The sequence below is a fragment of the Solanum tuberosum genome, unplaced genomic scaffold (assembly GCF_000226075.1).
Source record: "Solanum tuberosum cultivar DM 1-3 516 R44 unplaced genomic scaffold, SolTub_3.0 scf00247, whole genome shotgun sequence".
In the NCBI taxonomy this organism is placed as follows: domain Eukaryota; kingdom Viridiplantae; phylum Streptophyta; class Magnoliopsida; order Solanales; family Solanaceae; genus Solanum; species Solanum tuberosum.
Window position 1 is genome coordinate 935012 of NW_006239171.1, and position 21118 is coordinate 956129.

Genomic DNA, 21118 nt, shown 5'->3' on the forward strand with positions numbered 1-21118 from the left:
TTTTTGATAACCGAGAAATCCGTCTGTGACCCGCCCTTTGGACCAATCACAGCCTTCTAAACTCGGTGGATAATGGGCCCGCCCCTCTACCCTTCTCCACTTAAATACCGGGCTTCGCTTTGCATGGTGTGGGGCTTGAACCTGCGACCTAAGCCACAAATCCTTCACCTTTTGCCACTTGAGCTAGGCCTTGGGGGCCATATTTTGAATTTGATAGTTCAAACAATCCTTAAATATTCGAAGTGCCAAATGCAAATGTTAAAAACACAATTATATTTGTAGTTGATACTATTTTTTAGACGACTAAACCTTAAGAGAGACTGTAAGGAGCAGAAATTACGAGTATGCACAACTTCCATAGATACTCTAGCCAAGTGAAACTCAATTTGTTCAATGTTAGACAAAACAATAACATTTAAGTTACTCCTGACACATACAACACATTAGTTTAGTCAGACGATGACACATTAAAAGATAGTGATTAGGAAATATTAGAGCAATTTTACATTATTATGTAAAACTTTTCTAGCTTTATTATTCTACTATAAATACTACTCCATTTGCCCCATTTTATGTGACAAACTTTCCTCTTAGCCGGTCACAAAAAGAATGACACTTTTTTCTATCTAGAAACTATTAAAAATTAGCATCCCAGTTTTACCCTTAAAGACATGACTATTTGGGGTCACTAGATATAAAATAAAAGCTTGGCAAACGACTGAGCCCTGGAACCACATTTGTTGATATTACTACTATTAATAAGAGTGAATGTGAGGGGCTTCCCGTTTATGGGAATTGACAGAAAAGTCCTAAGAGGCTATTTTGTAATTTCACATGAAAGAAGTAATTCAATTGGTTAGTTAAAGGAGTAGAGTGGCTGCGTTTCAACTTTTTGTATCTATTGGACTAATTTGTCCCTTAAAAATACAAATAATTCGTACAACTTTCTGAAAACATGGGGCCCACTTAAATTTAGCTTAGTTGTATTTCTTATTACCACATGGCTGCTTTGGTGACTGACATATACTAGGATTAAATCTTTCTTTCAGTACTTTTCTCACATTAATTTCTCTAAGCACTCAATTAGTGGATCTCTAGTAGTATAAGATTATGTTGCTAAACCATCAACACTGAAAGGTAGCTCTACCGATAATTGTGAAGAAAGCATATTAATGGATCTTCAAAAATCAGAAAGAGGTAATTAAACCTACAATATTATAAAGACATCTAAAAAAATTGGTTGAAGCTCAAAATCTATTAGTGCCACATAAATTGGGATAGAGGAAATAACATATATTATTAAAAATAACATAAAAAGTACTACAAATCACAATAATTAACAACTTCAAAATTTAAAGGACATATAAAAAATTTGATTGACTTTCAAAATTCTACCCATGTCACATAGATTGGGATAGAAAAAGTAACATATATTATTTGAAAATGACGTAAAATGTACTATAACTCTTTATAATTAAATAACTTCAAAATCTGAAAGACATACACAAAATTTGCTTGGCTTTCGAAATTCTATCAATGTCACATATATTGGGACAAAGAGAGTAACATATATTATTGAAAATTAAATAAAGTATTATAAATCACAATAATTAGCAACTTAATATTTAAAGGAGTTACTGAGGCCTTGTACAGCTGGGAGGAGGCAGGTGCCCTTGCAAAAGACAGAACTAGATGGAGAATTATCCCTGCTTCAATATGGTGGGCAATCTGGAAAGAAAGGAATTCCAGATGTTTTGAAGGCATAGAAAATAGTGTGCAGGAAGTTAAACTAAACTGCATTTTGTTGTTATGTTTTTGGTGTAATCAATTATACTCAAATGACACTGCCTCTATAGTTGATGTTTTAGACTCAATATAGAAATAGAGTAGGAGTGTCTAGAGTGCATTTGTATATAAGGTTCGAGTACAACCCATGTACTTTTGTGATATAATACAACGTTGCCATTTTCAAAAAAAAAAATTAAAAGGACATACAAAAAATTCGTTTGACTCTTAAAATTCAAGTAATGTCATATAAATTGAAATAAAGAAATAACATATGGTGGGCCCGTGCTAGCACGGGCTACCGTAACTAGTGTATATGAATAGATAGATAGTGATTCTTCCTCTGGATGACGAGAGACGGAAGAAGAATCCGCTTTTATTGGATTACCCAATTCAAAGGCATTACTAGGAAAGAAAAAATGAAACGACATGTGTAACTTTCACCACCGTGCATTTAATTACTGGTTGTAAGGGAATTTTGGTACTTTGCATATATTAGCTTAGGTGTCAAAAGTCTCCATTTATTTCTTGAACTCCATGTCCAATCAAACACAGAGTATATTGCTTCATTTAGTTGAAAGTTCATTGTTTTATAGTTTTAAGATTCATAAGTCAATTGGACTGGCTATTCCTGTGATGAAAGAAGATATTCAAAAATACTTTCATCTTATTCCTGACATTTGTCAAATAGATATTTTATCAAATCGTCATGAAATTAGGTAAAGCAGAACAATTTACTGAATTATTTTATACACATCTAGAAGTTGGTGATGAATTTGAATAAAATGTTACTGTTGCTAAAGATAATATCTCTAGATGTGCCCATATTACTTATGAATGGTTTCAACAATTTACTTATGATAACATGATTTAGTAAACATAACTTAACACAAAAGGTAAAGTCTATGAAAATTTTAAAAAAGAAATCGTGTTTAATTACCAGGCCCAGTTCAGCCTGCTTAAAATGGTTCAGAGGTTCAACTTTTGAGCCGGGCCCATTAAATATATTAGCAGGATGAACCCACAACTGACCCTAAAGACAGTTAACAGGACCAGCCCATGACCTGCAGTTCAGAAAATAAATGGGCTGGGTTGGCCTAGTTGTCTGGATTATGTATAATTCACATAAGTCTAGCCTATGTGGTTCTTGTACAAATTTTATTTTGTTATTCATATCCCTTCAATTCCGTCTCTCAATATGTTCAAGCAACCGTCTTTAAATGGTTGTGAGATGCTATAGACAAGATGAGTCTATCTTACTTGATCCATTCTATATAGGCACTCAAATATGACTCCATGAATAAATAGTTAGATCTAAGACAGTACCGGAAATACATACCTGAAAAAGGACAACCACTCTATGTTGTCGGAGTCTCATCTCTGCGAGCATCTTGTCAAGGAATTGTAGTTTGCCACTTGCTTTTATTCCTACTTCCAGCATTTCAGCAGGAGAAAGCCCTTTATTGAAGGGTTGCAGCAAAGGATCCAGAATATATGGATGATCACAACACTACAAACAAAAGCAAGCACATATAATTCAGAGAACTATCAATATAGCAGTGGCTTTCATTGACTTCTGACAACGAGAATGAACATTAAAAGCTATTATTGTCTATGGCAATGGAACACCAACAGTAAACGTAAATCGTAATTCCAAAACAGTGCTTTCACTTTCATTGTGCCACTAAGCTAGTTTTTTTATGACACTAGTGTCCAAGCATGTTTACATGCACCTCGACTATTCCACTAGATACCTGCTACCTTCCACCAGCACAGGTACCAGGTAACTCTGCCTTCTGCCTTTCGGGATTACACAGATGGAAAAAAATCACCTAGTACTTTTTGCCTCCTCCACTGTAGTTTGAACCTAAGACCTCATGATTCTCCTCCCACTTCATTGACCACTACGCGTCACCCTTGGCTGCCACTAAGCTAATTAGTTAATTATCGTCAAGATAAATGTTTTTGTTCAGAAGCTCTCTTTTTCTCAATGTTCAATGCCGCAAGAACCAATCACCTTTGCCATCTCGAAGAGAAAACAGAACAGAGAAAAAGGGTAACAACACTTCCATCATCCATAAATGCAAAAATGTCAAATGAAATGACACACCTAACCTTTCGCACAGAGAGAAGAATATCACGGAGAGTCCCAACAGGATCACTTTTAGTGAAAGTGCGAAGAGCAGTAGAATTTGTGAGTAATGTAGCACAATACTGCTCAAGCTGCAAGTCAGAAATCTGAACAGGAACCCAATACTCCACGAACTTGGAAGATTCAGGCTTGCTGCAAGGTGCAGTGACCTTTGTGACTCTCTTCATTTTTCCAAGATGGTCATTGAAGTCAGATTCCAGGCCACCAGTCTTGTCCAGACCAATTTTACATTCGAGCAACGTGAGTAGATTAAGGTACTCAGATGAGGTGATCTGTTAAAATTAGAGGGTCATGTAAGGATGATGTATTAAATGAAAGCAGTTATACTAAGGAAAAAGGCAAGATATGGAAGATACCTTCTTTGGACCATTGAAAAGAAGCACCCTTACGCCAGTAGCAAGCAGTTTAATTTGCTCCACACGACCAGAAATTCCTACATTTTGGCAGTCATCAATAATAGTCACTTCCCAACTCAAGACGCTCAATATTTCTACATCCTGCAGAAATAAGAGAGAATAAGAAGCACAGCTACAGAACTTTGAAGCAGTAAGAACTTTCGAATTTTTGGGTAAACAGAAGAATACACTTTCATTCTTTGGGGAATCAAATGAAAACCAAATCAGAAAAGAGAAACTTTAGGGCAGAATTCGAAACATCATCTGTGAATGATTTCTGCAAGTTTCATTTTCTGGCCCAGACCTAGGAAGTTCATCAGTCATCAGGAAATATAGTTTCCTTTTTCTTTAAAGTAAAGGCCATCAGGACTACAGTTACAAGTTACAACTAAATAATTAGATGAAACTCAAATCACAAAATGTTTGTGGGACAACTGGAAAAGACTAAACAGCATTTTACAAGTTTCACCTCCTCTCCTAAGACTATATTCTAACAAACTCTTCAATCTCTGTCTCTATGATGTATGTCATCCCTAACTTACAGGTTGTGTTTATAGTTTATACCAGCTTATCCATCAACATACTTCAGGGAAAACCAGAGGCCCAGCATCTCCCAGGACTTAATCCACCTGCTCAATCCACTTCCAAGTACAGACAGCTCAGCAACCACATGATAGTGTAAGAACAACCATCCATAGCCTACTGCTAGACCCAACAGTTTTCTACCACCACCCCCCATCCACCACCACCCACCACCCACCCCCACACACACAAAAACCCCAAACAAGAAGAGGAAATAGTTGCAAAGGGGGACAACGCCCCAATTTACAATGCATAAGAAGTGGAACTTCCCTTGACAAACTAATGAAACTTAGGATGGCTTAGAATGACTACTATATTCTTGTTAAACCAGTGAAAATCCACACCAAAAGGTTCTAAAAAGATCTACCAAGGATTTCTTGTCAATAAGTTCACAGCATGAAGCATAGAACAACACTTGAATTAGGATCTTGGAATATATTTAAGATGAGAAAAGGCAAAGGAGCCCAAAATACAGAATAAAGGACTACTCTAGGTGCAGAAGAGGATGAAGAACTATTACCTAAGGGTGCTTGTTCTTGAACTTTTCCCTTATCATAAATCATGAGTATCAGAGAGTAATGTTTGGCCTCTCAACTAAGTCAACAATACACTGAAAACCCATTTGAATAATGGTATAAAAAACTAAGGCTATAATATTACAAGGGAATAAGCAAAAGACAACTTTTAGAAACTATTTATAAACTCTAAAGTCACACACCAAAGGATAGAATGACAACATTCCAAGTTTCTTTTACATAGAGAAGAAAAATTGCACTGTTTGGCACCAAAAGAATTCAATGCAATATAAGGGTACTACGGCAGAAAAACTTTTCAAACTGAACAACACCATACCCAGTGAAATCCCACAAAGTGAGGTCTGGAGAGGGTAGAGTGTGTGCAATCCTTACCACTACCTCTCTGAGGTAGAGAGGCTGTTTCGGAAAGACCCTCGGCTCAAGCAAATCAAAGCAGTAATTAACCCAAAAAAAGGAAGTGGAGACAAACATGACAACTAATAGTAAAGCAATGCGCCTTTTCAAACTGAAGCATTACCTTTATCACAAAAACAAAAAACATTTAGGTTACTCAAAACGAAGATTTGCCAACTCAGAGAGATCCCAAAACTGAATTGGAAGTAACTAGCTTGCTGACTAATTCCTACATAACTTTAACATAACTATCAACCAAAAACATAACAAAGTCTAAATAAAAAAATAAAAAAAAAGTTGCTTGGATACTAAGGGTGACCTTTGAGTTCAAAGGCAGCAACGAATGTTAAAAAGTACAAGAAAGCTTGCACGAGAAAGAAACCAAGAGACACTAGAAACACCAAAGCTCCATTTGCATTAACACAACTAACAGTTAATACACATATTCTTTTGATTATATTTTTATAAAGTTAAGATCTTAATATTAATCCCAAGGATTATAGAGGTAGCTCTCTACTTCAAGTACCACATTTACATAATGACAGATTGGGAGGAATAGGTAAGAAAGAAACTGCATTTCTTCATTAACATATACTTGCTCATTATTTTGCCTTTTCTTTCTTCTTTTTTTTTGATCAAGTACAGATTGTTTTCTTTCTTTTACATCATCACAAACTAACCCCAAATATTAGGTGAAATCCTATTCTTTGAAAACAAATAGTCATGTCTTATCCACAAAGCAGCATATAGAAGTGTTAGTGAAATTTTAGAACTTCGCTTGGGATTTAAAAGTTGCTTCCAGATAAAATTTAGCCAAAGGAGGAATTTATTCAGAATCACAAGAATCATGCAAGTGCACAAGCTTTTAGGAGATAGTTATAACTTTTTTGAGGAGAAGCATGTCTGCATGAATACAGGTCAATTTCCAATAGCTTCCAGCTCTCATCCTCTGAGAAACATGAATCCTCAAGAAATTGGGAACTAAAAATAACGACCAACTAAATAGGATATAATAGAAGAGTTAAATAAAGAACATTTCATAAAATGATACAACCTTCAGTGGAATATCCAATAGCCCTGATGAAAACATCATCGCAAGCTACTAGTTAGGAATCTTGGCCCTGATTATATCTGTCAAGGTCCTAATATATAAAATTAAATCCAAATAATCTATTTTAAGCCGTACCTCAATGAAGGCTTCCAGAGATGATAAAAGTATTTGAAGCATCATGAAACCACCTTCATCATAGAACTCCAATGACTTGATTCTCCTTCTAGAATCTCTACTTCCACTGTACACTACAACATCAATACTTGGTGCCAATCGTGTAAATTCAGCTTCCCACTGGGGAAGCGAACTTGAAGTTGTGACAATAAGAAAAGGACAGCAGACATCAGACAAAGATAGAATAAACAAAACCATCTTCATTATACGATCCTGCAAAAAATATTATCATATTAGTCAAACCATATCTTATGTGCCTATAAATGATCATTTCAGGTTATTGTCTTAAACTGGAGAACTGAGCAATTGTTTTGTTAGTTGTATTAATTATACATGGATTGTTTGAATAGAGATTATTTACATGGGGATTATGTTATTGATGCATTTGTCAGAAAACAATATAACAGACGCAAGAATGATTAATATTTCTGAATTATTGTTTTAGCTGTTTTAGTTGAACAGAACTTCCCTGAGTGGATTAGGATTCCAATTATTTTAGTTTTATAGGACTTTTATAATTTCAAATTTATTAGGACGCTTTCTATTGTAAGCCTCTATTTTAAGAGAGTTGACATTATTAATAAAATAAGTTGGATTTTATCAAGTTTTAGAGATTCGGAACTTTCTCAAACAAGTTCCTAGGTCTGCAATTCCCCGAATGAATTGCAAATTTCAGCAATCATAGGCAAGTCAAGGAACAAGAACAAGGGCTTAGACTGACTGTTAGGCCTGACTTTTCAGTTAATAGTCCAGCAACTCGATCCAAAACTAGGGACCTTAACAAATTGGTATCAGAGATTGTCACCATGGACGATAATACGGTAGAAGCAAAGTTGTGAAATCTGTTACACGAAGCCCAAACTCAAACTGAAGCAAAAGTAGCAACTTCAAAAGCAAGAATGGATGCCAAACTCTAGCAACTATCACAGCAAATTGAAACCTTAATCCACACCATGGCACATGCGAAGGGAGTTGAAGTTGGAGACAATAGCGTTGCTTATGTCCAACGAACTAGCAAGGCAGGTGAACAACTAGAGGTGCGTCCTGGGAGGAAGAAACAACAACAATATTTTGGTACTAATGACAACAACGGAGGAAGAGGTATTGTTCCCAGATACACTAAATTAGATTTACCTACTTATGATGGCAGTGAAGATCCTCTGATTTGGCTTCACCATTGTGATAAATTCTTCACTAACCAGCACACAAACAACCAACAAAAAGAAGGTTTAGCTGCTTTTCACATGGTAGGGGAGGCGCAATTGTGGGTTTATCAACTAGAATAAGAGGAATCCAATTTAACATGGGGGGTCTTCAAGGAATATTGTACTTTCCGTTTTGGCCCACCAATGAAAAGCAATCCATTAGGAGAATTGATCAACTTGAAACAACTAGTTCAGTTGAAGACTATCAGAGGAACTTCCAAAAAAATTTGGCTCATGCATCATCTGTACGTATAGATCAACAAGTAAATACGTTCACAGCAAGGTTAGTTTATTTTATTCATCAAGATGTGGAATTGCATAACCCATCTAACCAAGTACAAGCAATGAGTCTGGCGAGAGCATTTGAGAAGAAATCCAAATTTATTCTAGCACACAAAGGGGCTATGGTTCAACCTCAAACATTAGTGCAATAGCGTCCACTACACCAGTAACTCTGAGTCCTATGGTAGGTGCTTCTAATCCTTTTGTGAAAAAGTTGACTCGCGCCAAGATGGCTGCCCAACGTACAAAGAGATTGTGCTACAACTGTGATGATCCTTATGTTCAAGGCCATCGGTGCAAAAAGTTATTTTGGTTGGAAGTAGAGGATGGGGAATCTGAAGAAGTACCAACGGACCATGGAGAGCCTGCCATCTCACTCCATGCTATCACAGCTAAACAACATGCAAATACTATGCAGTTGCAAGTTGTAATCGATAGGAAGTTGTTGCTTAGCTTAGTAGATTCGGACAGTACACAATTTTATTAGCTCAACGGCGGCCCAACGTTTAAACTTGCCTATCCAACAGCGAAGAAATCTCAATGTATCAGTGGCAAATGGAGAGAAGATTTTCAATTTGGCATTTGCACAGCAATGCAATTTTGTGTAGTTAATCATTCCTTCTGTGTTGATTTATATGTGATTCCTTTGGATGCTTTTGTTATTGTCCTAGGTATCAAGTAGTTGCAAACACTAGGGCCTATTCTGTGGGACTTTGCATTATTGACCATGAGCTTTCACGTAAAGGGGAAGCAGATCATTTTACATGGACAACAACAACTATATCAACCACAACTACATCTTTTGCAGGATTCTAAGCAAGGTGAGCTCGAGAAGATTTTAGCTGAATTCAAGGAGCTATTCCAAGAACCTGTAGATATGCCTCCATTATGGTCCTGTGACCATAGCATATGTTTGCTGCCAAGAACTAGTATGGTGGTAGTTCGGCCCTATCCTACCCTCACTTTCAGAACGATAAGATTGAGAAACAATGTAATCAGATGCTTCAGCAAGGCATTATTCAACCCAGCCGTTCTCCATTCTCATCACCTATACTGCTAGTCCGGAAACATGATAAAACATGGCTCTTTTGTGTGGATTATAGGGAGTTAAATGTCAAAACGGTAAAAGACAAATTCCATATTCCAGTAGTAGAGGAATTACTTGAAGAATTGCATGGAACAAGATTTTTCATCAAGCCTGATCTTCGCTCTGGTTATCATCAAGTCCGCATGGAATCTACGGATGTTGGGAGGACGATTTTCAGAACACATCATGGTCATTTTGAGTTCCTTGTCATTCCATTCGGATTGACTAATGCTCCTTCAACCTTTCAAGCATTGATGAATGAAGTAATTCGAAAGTATCTACGTCAATTTGTACTTGTATTTTTTTATGACATCCTTGTGTATAACAAGACTTGGAAGGATCATTTGTCACACATACGAATCACCTTTGGGTTGTTGCAAGCTCATCGCCTTTATTTAAAAAGATCCAAATGTTCCTTTAGCACAAATCAAGTAGCTTATCTTGGCCACATAGTCTCAAACATAGGTGTGTCAGCTGATGTTAGCAAAATTGAAGTCGTGGTGGACTGGCCTCAACCGCGATCAACAACAACATTGCTTGGATTCTTAGGATTAACAGGATATTACCGTAAATTCATCCTGAATTACGGTCTAATTGTTTCCCCCTTAACAAGCATGCTTAAGCGGAATTCTTTTAAGTGGAGTGATGATGCACTTGCTTTTTTTGAAACTCTTAAAAAGGCATTTGTTGTTGACTCTGTGTTACCATTACCAAACTTTGAAGAAGTATTTGTTGTTGAGTGTAATGCTTCAGGTGTTAGAATAGGAGCAATCCTTCCACAGCAAGTAGCCAAGTACATCCAATTGTTTTTTTAAGTCGTAAGTTAGTAGACCGACTCATGAAACTTCCAACATTTGAACATGAATTGATAGGCTTGGCAAAGGCAGTTCAACATTGGAGGCTTCACCTCTTAGGTCAAGCCTTTCTAATTCGAACAAATCACTACAGCCTTAAATACTTGTTAAATCAACGGCTTACTACTCCTCAACAACAATGGCTTAGCAAGTTGACGGGGTTTGATTTTCAGGTGGAATACAAGGTCGGGAGATTGAATACTGCTGCAGATGCATTATCACGGCGAGAAGAGGTTGAAGATATGTTATTTGTTATTTATCAGCTGAAAGTTCGGTCAGAAATCAAGTTCTTCAGGAACTTCAATTTGAACAGGGAGAGATGGATGACAATTGGGCGTTTCGAGAGGGGTTGTTGTTCTTCAAAGATAGGGTCTATCTCGTGCCAAACCCACCATTGGTATCTTCTGTCTTGTCTGGGATACATGATAGCAAACATGAAGGTGTTCAGAAGACTGCTAGTTCCACCTCCTATCCCGTCTAACTTTTCTTCATCTACAATCCGTTCCAGCCGTTCCAGCCAGATCGTTTCCACTTTCTCCTCTCTTTTCTTTTCACTTCTAGGTTCTCGATCAGATCTGCACAAGTACCCAAATTTTCCGGCAGCCATCAGAGGTCACGAGAGGAAGATGTGTCGGTGATAGGAGGCGGCAGTGGCAGCATGTGGCGACATCTATGACGTAGATTCCAAGTTCTATCTTTCTTGAGTTGGTTTCCTTTGCTCACCTATTAATTTTCTTGTTCTTCTCTAGTTTTAAGTAATTAAGTTGCTCTAGTTAAAGCTCTGTATTTTCTTGCTTGTCTATACTTCGAGGTGGCAAAATCATGACCTGCACAACCCGTTTAGGTTTGGGCGGGTTAAAGACCTGCTTATTTTATCAACTCAACTCATTCAAACCCACTTCATTTAGGGAGCAAGTGGTAGAGGTTAGGAGGGTTAATGATAGGATGATGGTCATTAAGCTAGTTGTGGGAGGGCTGACTTTAAACATGATTAGGGCATATGCACCACAGGTTTGGACAAGGTCAAATGCATTTCTGGGAGGAATTGGACAAGGTAGTGAGAGGCATCGCGCACACCAAGAAGCTATTTCTAGGTGAAGATTTTGATGGTCACATAGGGACCACTTCAAGGGCTATGATGTTGTACAAGGCAGCTTCGTCTCTGGGGATAGAAATGAAGGAGGAGCTCTACCGTTAAAGCTCTCCATTTGGTCATAGCTACTCGTGCTTCCAAAAGAGGGAGGAGGACTTGGTAACCTACTGTAGTGTGGTGGCTAAAGACTTAAATGGATTACCTACTCCTTAGTAAGAGTGATAGATTTATGCAAGGACTGCAAGGTTATCCCAAGAAAGAATCTTACAACCCAACATAAGCTCGTAGTTATGGTTTTGAATATTGACGGAGGAGGAAGGGACTCTTTATGACCAGCCAAGGATCAAATGGGAAGACTTGATTAATGCCAAAGGCCGGGAACTTGGGGAGAGGTTGGTTGCTATGGGGGCTTAGGAGTAGCGGGGACGCAAATAGTATGTGGACTGCATCAAGGAAGCTACTAGAGAGGTGATAGGGGTCTCGAAGGGTAAAGTAGGTGGACATAAATGGGAGTAGTAGTGGAATGGGAGGTCCAAGAAAAAGTGGAAGCTAAGAAGGTTGCTTAAACGGCACTTATTAGAAAGCTTAGGCAAGGAGGACAAGCGGAAGAATAGGAAGTAGTATAAAAAGGTGGAGAAGAAAGCAAAGCTAGTGGTTACAACGGCTAAGGGAAAAGACGGGCATAAAAATTTACAGTAGGTTACCAACTTTTGAGCACTTGCATGAAGAGCTTAAGGGCAAAGATGGGGATAAAAATTTACATAGGCAGACCAAGTCAAGTCCATGATGTGGACCAAATAAAGTTTATCAAGGACGAGAATGGAGAAATATTGGTGGAAAAGGCATACATGAGATGGTTTAGGGTTAAGGATGAAGTAGGTTTGGAGTGGCTAACTGGGTTGTTGAATACCATATTCATCCATATGTTGTTGCTATCGCATATAAAATAATACATAAATTCCCATATAACTTATACATGTATTAACTATACAACATTTGGTCTTCAGTATTAAACTCGGCACAACTTATACAATTTATGTTCCAGGAAATCAAGCATGGTATAAAGCAACACTGATTTATATACCAAGATTAACTTTTGCTTGTACCTCAAACCTAATCACTCCTTATTATCAACAAATACAAGCTAGTAGAAATATCGAAAAGGACTTTTCAATTAACAACGAACAAAGAGATTAATTATATATTTGTGAAGTCATACTACAATTATAGGTTTGCACACATAACTTTGAAGCCATTTGATTTTGATGTGGATGGTATGTCAAAACATTCAAAGAGGACGGAGAAAGAAGAGAATGACTAGCAACTCTTCCAGAAACAAACAAGAAAAAACTGGAGGAAAGTTTCTCATGTTTAATCAAAGATAAAGGATTTAAGGGAAGTGGACATGGAACAGAGCTATGGGTTTACCGATTCATCTCTGGACAAAAAAAGTCTTCAAAGCCTTAAATGATCCCTGTGGCATATGGGTGGAAACAAAAGAGTAAACTTTTCCAAAGAATCATCTAAAATGATGAGAATTAAAACTAAAGGAGATGGTGGGGAAGTCCGGAAGGAGATAACCATTGCAAACACAGGTCTAGTTTTCACTGTACCCATTTGGTGTGAAACCCCGACGAGGGTGTTCTCCGGAAAAAAAGTAAAGCCTATGAAAGATAGTCGGGCATAAAGCCCTATATCGAGGAGGGCAGAGTAGGTAGTTGTATTATGGATGGGGGCGGGAGGAGGGGGGGGTACATGAACATATCTCTTAAAATTTAAGCTAAGTAAAAAGAAGGCTACGTGGCAGCAACCAGAGGGCCATAAATTTAAAGGAGTAAAATTTTGGGGCAACTCAACAGCCCAAGTGACCCAAAGCAGCGGTGGAACGAAAGTTTCACAACATGCTCAATTTGATTCACTGAAGCCAACTTTTAAAACCGGTCTCCACTTTTCTCTAATAGAATGGACATAATGCTCATTGAAATTGAGGCAAACAAGTCTACATTTGTGAACTCCCTACACAGCTCTGGAAATATGGAGAACAAAGAAAGAGAATATTCTCCATCTACCTCAATTTCAAGAACCAAAGCAGCTGGTGATTTTTTATTTATTTTTATGACTCAAGCGTCTGAGCTAGCTTTCGCCTATGTTGCTCGGACTCTTCAAAAATGTCAATGGGTGCGTGTCGGATTCGCCAAAAGTAGTGTATTTTTGAAGAATCCGAGACGGGTGCGGCATCAAAAGTGAAGAGTCTGCGCAACTAAGGCTTTCGCGCACCTCGACTAATTCCAAGATATACCTGCCACCCCCCACCAGCAACAGGTACCAGGTAACCCTGTCTACCAAGGCTAGGAGAGATGGGAAGAATCACCTAGTGTTTTTTGTCTCCACTCCACTGAATTTTGAACTTAAGACCTCAAGGTTCTCAAGAACTTCATTGACCGCTAGGCCACACCCTTAGCCACTGGTCATTTAAGAAGTTGATGATTATTAAGATGTCATGACTACATCAAAAGAGAGGTAACACAAATTGACACTATTAGGGGGCAAAAAAGACATGCATATGCAAGTCTGCCTCTAGTAAATTGAGGAAGCAAAACCATTGAAGATATAGTTGCAGGAGGAGAAGATAGAGGGAGAAATGGACGCATTTTTAGGGATTCATTTGAATGTTATAGAATTAAGCAAGCAAATCGGGGTTGATCTTTATGGATATGAAAAGGACGCATTGGCTCTATTTAAGAAAACCAATAGTTGCAAGCTATCAAAGAGACGAGAGACAAAACCTTTAGTCATGGGGACTCCCAAGCAGTTTATGGGAACTCATGGGAATAAGTACGGCCATTTGGAGGATAGTGGAACTATTGGGGTAGTCTTTCTCATTTTTAGAAGAAAAAACAACTGATGTGGGGTAATCTAACAATTTGGAATAGTAAAATATGGAAGGAGACCCTTCGGGGTGGCCCAGTGGTTTGGGATTGGGATTTCCATGTTGGAGGTCTTAAGTTCGAAACCCCTTGTCAGCGAAAGCAAAGGATTTGCCTTCTGGGTCGAGCTCGTCGCACCAGGCTTGCCTAGTGTGGGTTACCTCTCCTATGTGGTTTGCAAGCTATTGCATAGGAGCGGGGGTTTTACCCTATGCGCACCCAAAGGGTAGCGGCTGCGGGTTTCCCTTGTCATCAAAAAAATATATATATATGGAAGGAGGAGATGATCATTACTAGTTCTTGTTCTTTGACATGCAGATTTGAGTCTCAAACTTGGGATTTCAATTTGGTTTGGGCTTAGGACTTGACTGTTGGAGATCTCAAGTTCGAAACCCCTTGCCAGCGAAAGCAAGGGTTTGCCTTCTGGGTCGAGCTCGTCGCACCACGCTTGCCTAGTGTGGGTTACCTCTCCTATGTGGTTTGCGAGCTATTGCATAGGAGTGGGGGTTTTACCCTGTGCGCACCCAAAGGGTAGCGGCTGCGGGTTTCCCTTGTCATCAAAAAAATATATATATATGGAAGGAGGAGATGATCATTACTAGTTCTTGTTCTTTGACATGCAGATTTGAGTCTCAAACTTGGGATTTCAATTTGCATATGACAGGGATTTATGCTCCAAATTGCAACAGAGAAAGACAAGAATTTTGGTGGGAAATTAGGGATCTAAGGGTTTTTCCACAAATCCTTGGGTGGTAGGTGGATATTTCAACATAATTGGATTCCCCTCGGAAAAGAGGTACTGCACTAGAAATACCAGATTTATAAATCATTGAAGATATAGAGCTAGTGGATCTTCAGCTGGAAGGGGGAAATCGCACATGGATCATCGAGGGGAAGATTACATTCTTGCAGGCAAACTCAAAGCTATCAAAGGGAAATTGAAAGAATGGAACTAAAATAACCATGGAAACCTGGAGATAGGGAAATTATTTATTCAGAATGGATGTTATTCAACAACAAAGGTGTCTGAATGAGGAGGAGATGATCAAAAAAGCACCTCTTTTTGGAATTTGAAGAGCACTTAAAGGGAAAAAATAGCTTGGAGACAAAGATCCAGGGTGTTGTGTCCCATGCAGGGAGATGTGGCCCATGCAGGGAGCCGGGAATACAAAGTTTTTCCAAAGATAGTCAATGCGCATATGAAGAACAATAACATTGACCAAGCATCAAATGAGAACTTCAGAACTATCAATCAAACTCGACATTCAAATCCTTTTCAACTGCTTTGACGTGTATATATTATAATTATATAGCACTCCATTATTTATTCCGCATTATATAGAATGTTTAGCAGTATCTCTTTTCCCACCTAGAAAAGCATTCCCTGTAAAATGAACTCACCTTGTCATCAAAGACAGCGGTGTTTTCGCACTTAAACCAACACTCCCGTAGCTTGTTCACATTGTTCAGCAGATTAGAATCTGTTATAAGTGAACCTCCAGCAGGAAGTTCCGATAGTTTGACAAGTTGCCCCTTATGATTCTGCAGCAGAAGAAGACATACAAATAATATTACAAAGTTGGTGACTTCCAATATATGACTTGAAGCACACAAAACACAACAAATTTCTTCTTGACTAATCATTCAAAATATCCTCAAACAACAGCCAAAATTTTATGTTTAGTGCAGGGAATGTCCTACCGTTTATGTCAATACACAGCAGGAAACTGAGGTTGCATAAAATCAGAGCAAAATTTTGAATATTGAGTTACAAAACCAACTAGTACAAGACACTTTAAAGTACTTTAGCAACAGCAAGATACTTATTACTTATCAGATTAAAGTGAAATTGTTGACAGAAATTCATGCAATATCATGATAATAAGCACCTTGTCAATTCTCCGTTTTGCCTTTTCGCGACGAATATTGAAATCCTTGATGAGGCTTTCACCATGCTGTGAGTTCAGAAGACTAGAATTCCCCAATTCCCATGTAGCATACTCATAGCCAAGGCCCTTCCATTTCACAAGCCATTCAAACAGGCATTTGTTATTTTCACCTGCATCTTGACCATGCAGCTTGGAGAACATCAGTGATCTTTTCTTCAAGAGACGATGTGGCACTGTCCACTCTGAGATCCACCTCACATCCTAAAATGATGGAAAAGTTGCTACTTGTGAAAACTCCAAAAAAGTATTTGTTATGATAAATGCATATCATTCTTTGCATGTGTTTGCGCATATAATGACATATAATGATCCACTTACTCAACTTGGCAGAAAATGTGCGAGAAGAAAAAAGAAAACACATAAGGGGTCATTTGGTAGAGTGTATAAAAACCATGCTAAACCAAGTGTATTAGTAATGCTTGCATTAGAGATGCTTGTATTAGTTATGCTTGCATTAATTATGCATAGATGATTTCTTATGCATTGTTTGGTTTGGTGAATTAAAAATAGCATGCATGGTTTAAAAATATTTATTACAAAGATACCCTTCATAATTATGGTGGAAAAGATGTAAAAAATATTTTGAGGGGCAATGAGGTCTTTAACCATGCTAATGCATGCATTAAAACCCTTGCATTACTAATACCTAGAAATCCATGGTAATAGTAATACACAATAGACTGTATAACTAATGCAAGCATTAATTATACATAGCATGAAAAAGTGTACTAAACAAGGTACTACTAATACACAAAGCTAATGCATGCATTAATTTTGTTTACACTCTACCAAACGACCCCTAAAAGTCTTCAGAGAAATAATTCTGACCTGATTCTTATGATTATAGTTTGCAATAAGCAATGGTGCATCAATAAGCAATTGTGCCTCTGCAACCCAATGACTGTGTGCATGAGCAAGACCATGGTATTTAACAAGATACTGCTTCTGCCTATGCGTTCCTAACATAAAAGCAAAGAAGAAAACAAAATAGTAAAGAGAAAGAATCAACAGAAGTCAAGCAACATTAAGAGATATGACACAGGTCAATAACTAGTCATATCACATAATCACAGCTCCAGTATAAATGTCTTATGCATGTAATATACTTTTACATCAAACCTTTGGCATCTGCTACTTCCACTTCTCTAACATCCAAAATTGATTCTACTCCTTCCGTCACTGAATGTACACCAGATTCAATCTTTTTCTTGACACACAAGGTACAATGCCAAGCTCCTGGTGGAAAATCATCTAGTGGAGGATCTAAGCAAGAGAGATGATAGCATCTCTTGCAACCTCTTCCATCACAGATCCTGAAAAGTATGTTGAGTGCAAATGATAAAAATCAAGGCATTGACATGGACATTCTAATCCAGGCTATACTACTACTTGACAACTATTAATGCATAACCCAAATGGAAAAATCATTACTGGGTGTTTCCACAATCCAGTAACCAGACAATGTCTTGGGAACAAAATAATAAAAACAGAAAAAGCAAATGATATTAGGTAGAGCTGACTTTTTTCTCAGTATGACATGAAAGATCCTTATTGATCATCACATAATTGTGCATAATTGCAAATGGTACCCACAGTATCTTTCCAGCTTGCTTGCATATGGCGCACATTTTTTCATCACTGCCCCTTTGAGAAACTGAAAGGGCCTCATTCAATTGTATATTGCATCTTTCTCCAGAATCGAAAAGAATTGCAGCTTCAGAACCAACTCCATCCTAAAATGGAATGCATTTGAGCATAAGAAAATTATTAAATATTGAGAAAGCAAATTCATAACAGTAAAATAGTACTCTGAATTCTGGTGTATGCACAGCTGCTGGCCACAAAACAGAATTTCTTATTCTGGCATGTGAATCCCCTTCGTTAAATGAAATGGACCATAAACAGTGAGAATAACTGATAATTGAACTAACATGACCCATTACATGTTAAGACAGTGGCAAGGACATGATGATACTCATACTACAAAGAAGAAAAGTATAATACGAACAAACTGACAGCTAGTTGGCGATTTAGGACTTCCCAGTTTTTTGAAAACTGAAAAGTTTCTCACGTTGACTACCATACAATATGCGTTGGATTCAGCTGCTTCTATATTTTTGTCACATGTTCTATTATCTAGTATACATGTATAGTTGGTCTTATAATCTTTCTCCAAATCTAATTACCAATTAATGATCAACTGCTTTCTTTTGAAGTCACCGAAAAACTTGTTGCATACATTGCTTATTGATACTTCAATTTTAGATAGTTTATTGGGTCTTTACGACCGCCGCGTCTACTATGAATACAAGCTGCTTCTACCTCTCCACGTCTAAAGGCACGAACCTTGAGACTAGAAAGGTTACTACAATCCCTGCCTGTTCCAGCACATGAGCACAGCTCCTCCTCTGGTGAATCATGATTTAACCTGCATGTTGTGAATGGAAAATAGTAAACAACTGCAAAAGTAAAAGATAGAAACTTTAAACCATAATTTTGTCTCTGACATATGGAAGTACAGACTGTTAATCTAATAAATATATCCAAGGCCCAAAAGTAACAATACATCAATAAGACAAGAGAGGGTTGATCTAGTGGCAAGCACCCTCCACCTCCAACCCTAAGTTTGTGGGTTTGAGTCAACAAGGGAGCAAAGTGGGGAGAACCAAAAAGTAATAATACATCAAAAATATGATGAATAAAAAGCCATGGGACGATTTAGCAACAATGAGCAAAAAAACTAGGAGCAATTTTCCTTGCAAGGATGTATACAGCCTTATGAGACTAAAGAAGGTTTACACACATCATCAACTTGAAGTTGAGGCAAATATTAAATGGATTACAGTTTCTCAATGCATGCAATACAAATATCTAAGTTAAGATGCATGATACGTGAAGATGTAACACAGAGACCATATTGGACGACTGAAATGTAAGAGTGCAAAGCATCAAGCAAGTGGATATAGGACCTCTACAACCCAATAAATCCACAAGTGTATCGCAGAAATGAGTCAATGACAATGTTAAGATGGATGTGTTATACAAAATTAGCCAATATTAGAGATTGTTGAAGAGTGTGAAGCTAGAGAGCTCACTTTTATTTACTTAATTATGTCTTTTAACACACCCTCACATGCGGACTCATTCTTTTTGATGGCCGAGCATATGGAAATTCTTTTTTTGCAACGGGTGGCGGAAAGACTCTAGCTCAACCTCAAGACCTCTGTCTTCCCTAACTAATACAATGTTTGAAGTGCATGACAATCAAAGCTCAAGTTATTAGGGAGAAATGCTTTTTTATTTACTTAATTAAGTCTTTAGCAGAAATTCTTGGGATCCCAGCCTTAGTGCTGAAGATTTATAAACAAACTTGTTACCTTTGTCAAAAAAGATAATTGACAAGATGTAAAAAAAAAGTCCGTAAGTAGAAATGACAACATCTGACATTAGGTTCAACCGGGTACACAAAGGATAAAATAAGATAATGTCTTCTGAAATGATATTTTCATATCCTACGTAGACCTCTAAATCGCTTATTGTGCTGGTCCAAAGGTGTGGACTGTAATAATTTAAAGGCTTTGAAAGCTAAATCATATTGAGAGATTGTCTCAAAAGACCTACAAGCTCTTGGGATTCGTAAGGACTTGGTGAAAAATAGGTTATACTTAGAATTGAGGTTTAATCGTTTTGGGTACACTGTTGCATTAGGTTTGAACCGTTTGATGTTTGCCATGAATCCTTTTTGTTTGTTCATTTGATTAAGAGATTTGTATTTCAGTATAGGGATAAGTGAGTTTCTTTCTGATAAGTAGGGATAAGTGAGTTTCTTTCTATTAAGTATTAAGTAGGGATAAGTGTGAGATTTAGAAAGATATGAAAAATTATAAGATAGCAATAGTTTTACAAAAGAAAAAGCTCCCAGGCACAACTCCCGAGGACATGATCTAGCCTAGTTTTCACTATCTTCGATCACCGGACATCTTTTTCTCTTCCTACTCTTTTTTCTTTCTTTCATCTCTTTTCTTTCTTGTCACTGGGCTCGTTTTTCTTTCCATTATGGACAACACGATCTATTTTGCAGTAGGGTTCAAATCATATGACATCACAAGAACATCAGGCACAGCAGGGGAATGGTATGACTGGACAGAAAGGAGTAGAAAGTCAATAACAAGGATATCTTTCACCGGCAAGGCCATGGAATGGATATCTTCGATTATGCGAGAAGCATCCAAGGCTAAGGGGAACATAGTCAGAAGGTGGAAGAAAAAAGGTGATTTCACAGAGATTTATTGCACAAGGAATTTTAACAAATATGGAAGATACATCAGCCTGATAAATGTTGAGGTAAAAGAAGGGCAGTCATTATAGTCCCTGAATTATCTTTTAACTCAGGATGGTCAGGTATTGCAGAGAAGATTGGAAGATTCATCCATAGTTACAAGCGTGTGGGGAATCTAGAGACACATAGACTGGTTGATAGTAATATTCCCTATGTGGATATGCTAAAGAGCAGCAAATGGACTAATAAGTGGAGGAAGGACATGCCAGAAAAGATAATAAAGAGGGGGGGGGATCTGCATTAGTGGAGATGCAAACAGCCAAAGCGAGGTACTGAAGAAGAGTTTGGTGGGCGAATTTATGACTAGTAAAGGC

General features: G+C 37.7%; 1 protein-coding gene across 6 annotated transcripts in view; it reads right to left on the reverse strand.

Annotated features, from left to right (window-relative positions):
* LOC102598312 (helicase protein MOM1-like) overlaps window positions 1-21118 on the reverse strand; it is a 60630-nt gene that overhangs the window by 23095 nt on the left and 16417 nt on the right. For all 6 annotated transcript variants that reach the window (XM_015313478.1, XM_015313477.1, XM_006357507.2 and 3 more), the window contains 10 exons: window positions 18812-18893; window positions 18059-18198; window positions 17585-17778; window positions 17294-17424; window positions 16406-16666; window positions 15918-16058; window positions 7030-7281; window positions 4294-4434; window positions 3901-4209; window positions 3125-3295 (listed from right to left, as the gene is read on the reverse strand). In XM_015313478.1, the coding sequence (XP_015168964.1) occupies window positions 3125-3295; window positions 3901-4209; window positions 4294-4434; window positions 7030-7281; window positions 15918-16058; window positions 16406-16666; window positions 17294-17424; window positions 17585-17778; window positions 18059-18198; window positions 18812-18893 (1822 nt within the window). The remainder of the gene's footprint in view (window positions 1-3124; window positions 3296-3900; window positions 4210-4293; window positions 4435-7029; window positions 7282-15917; window positions 16059-16405; window positions 16667-17293; window positions 17425-17584; window positions 17779-18058; window positions 18199-18811; window positions 18894-21118) is intronic.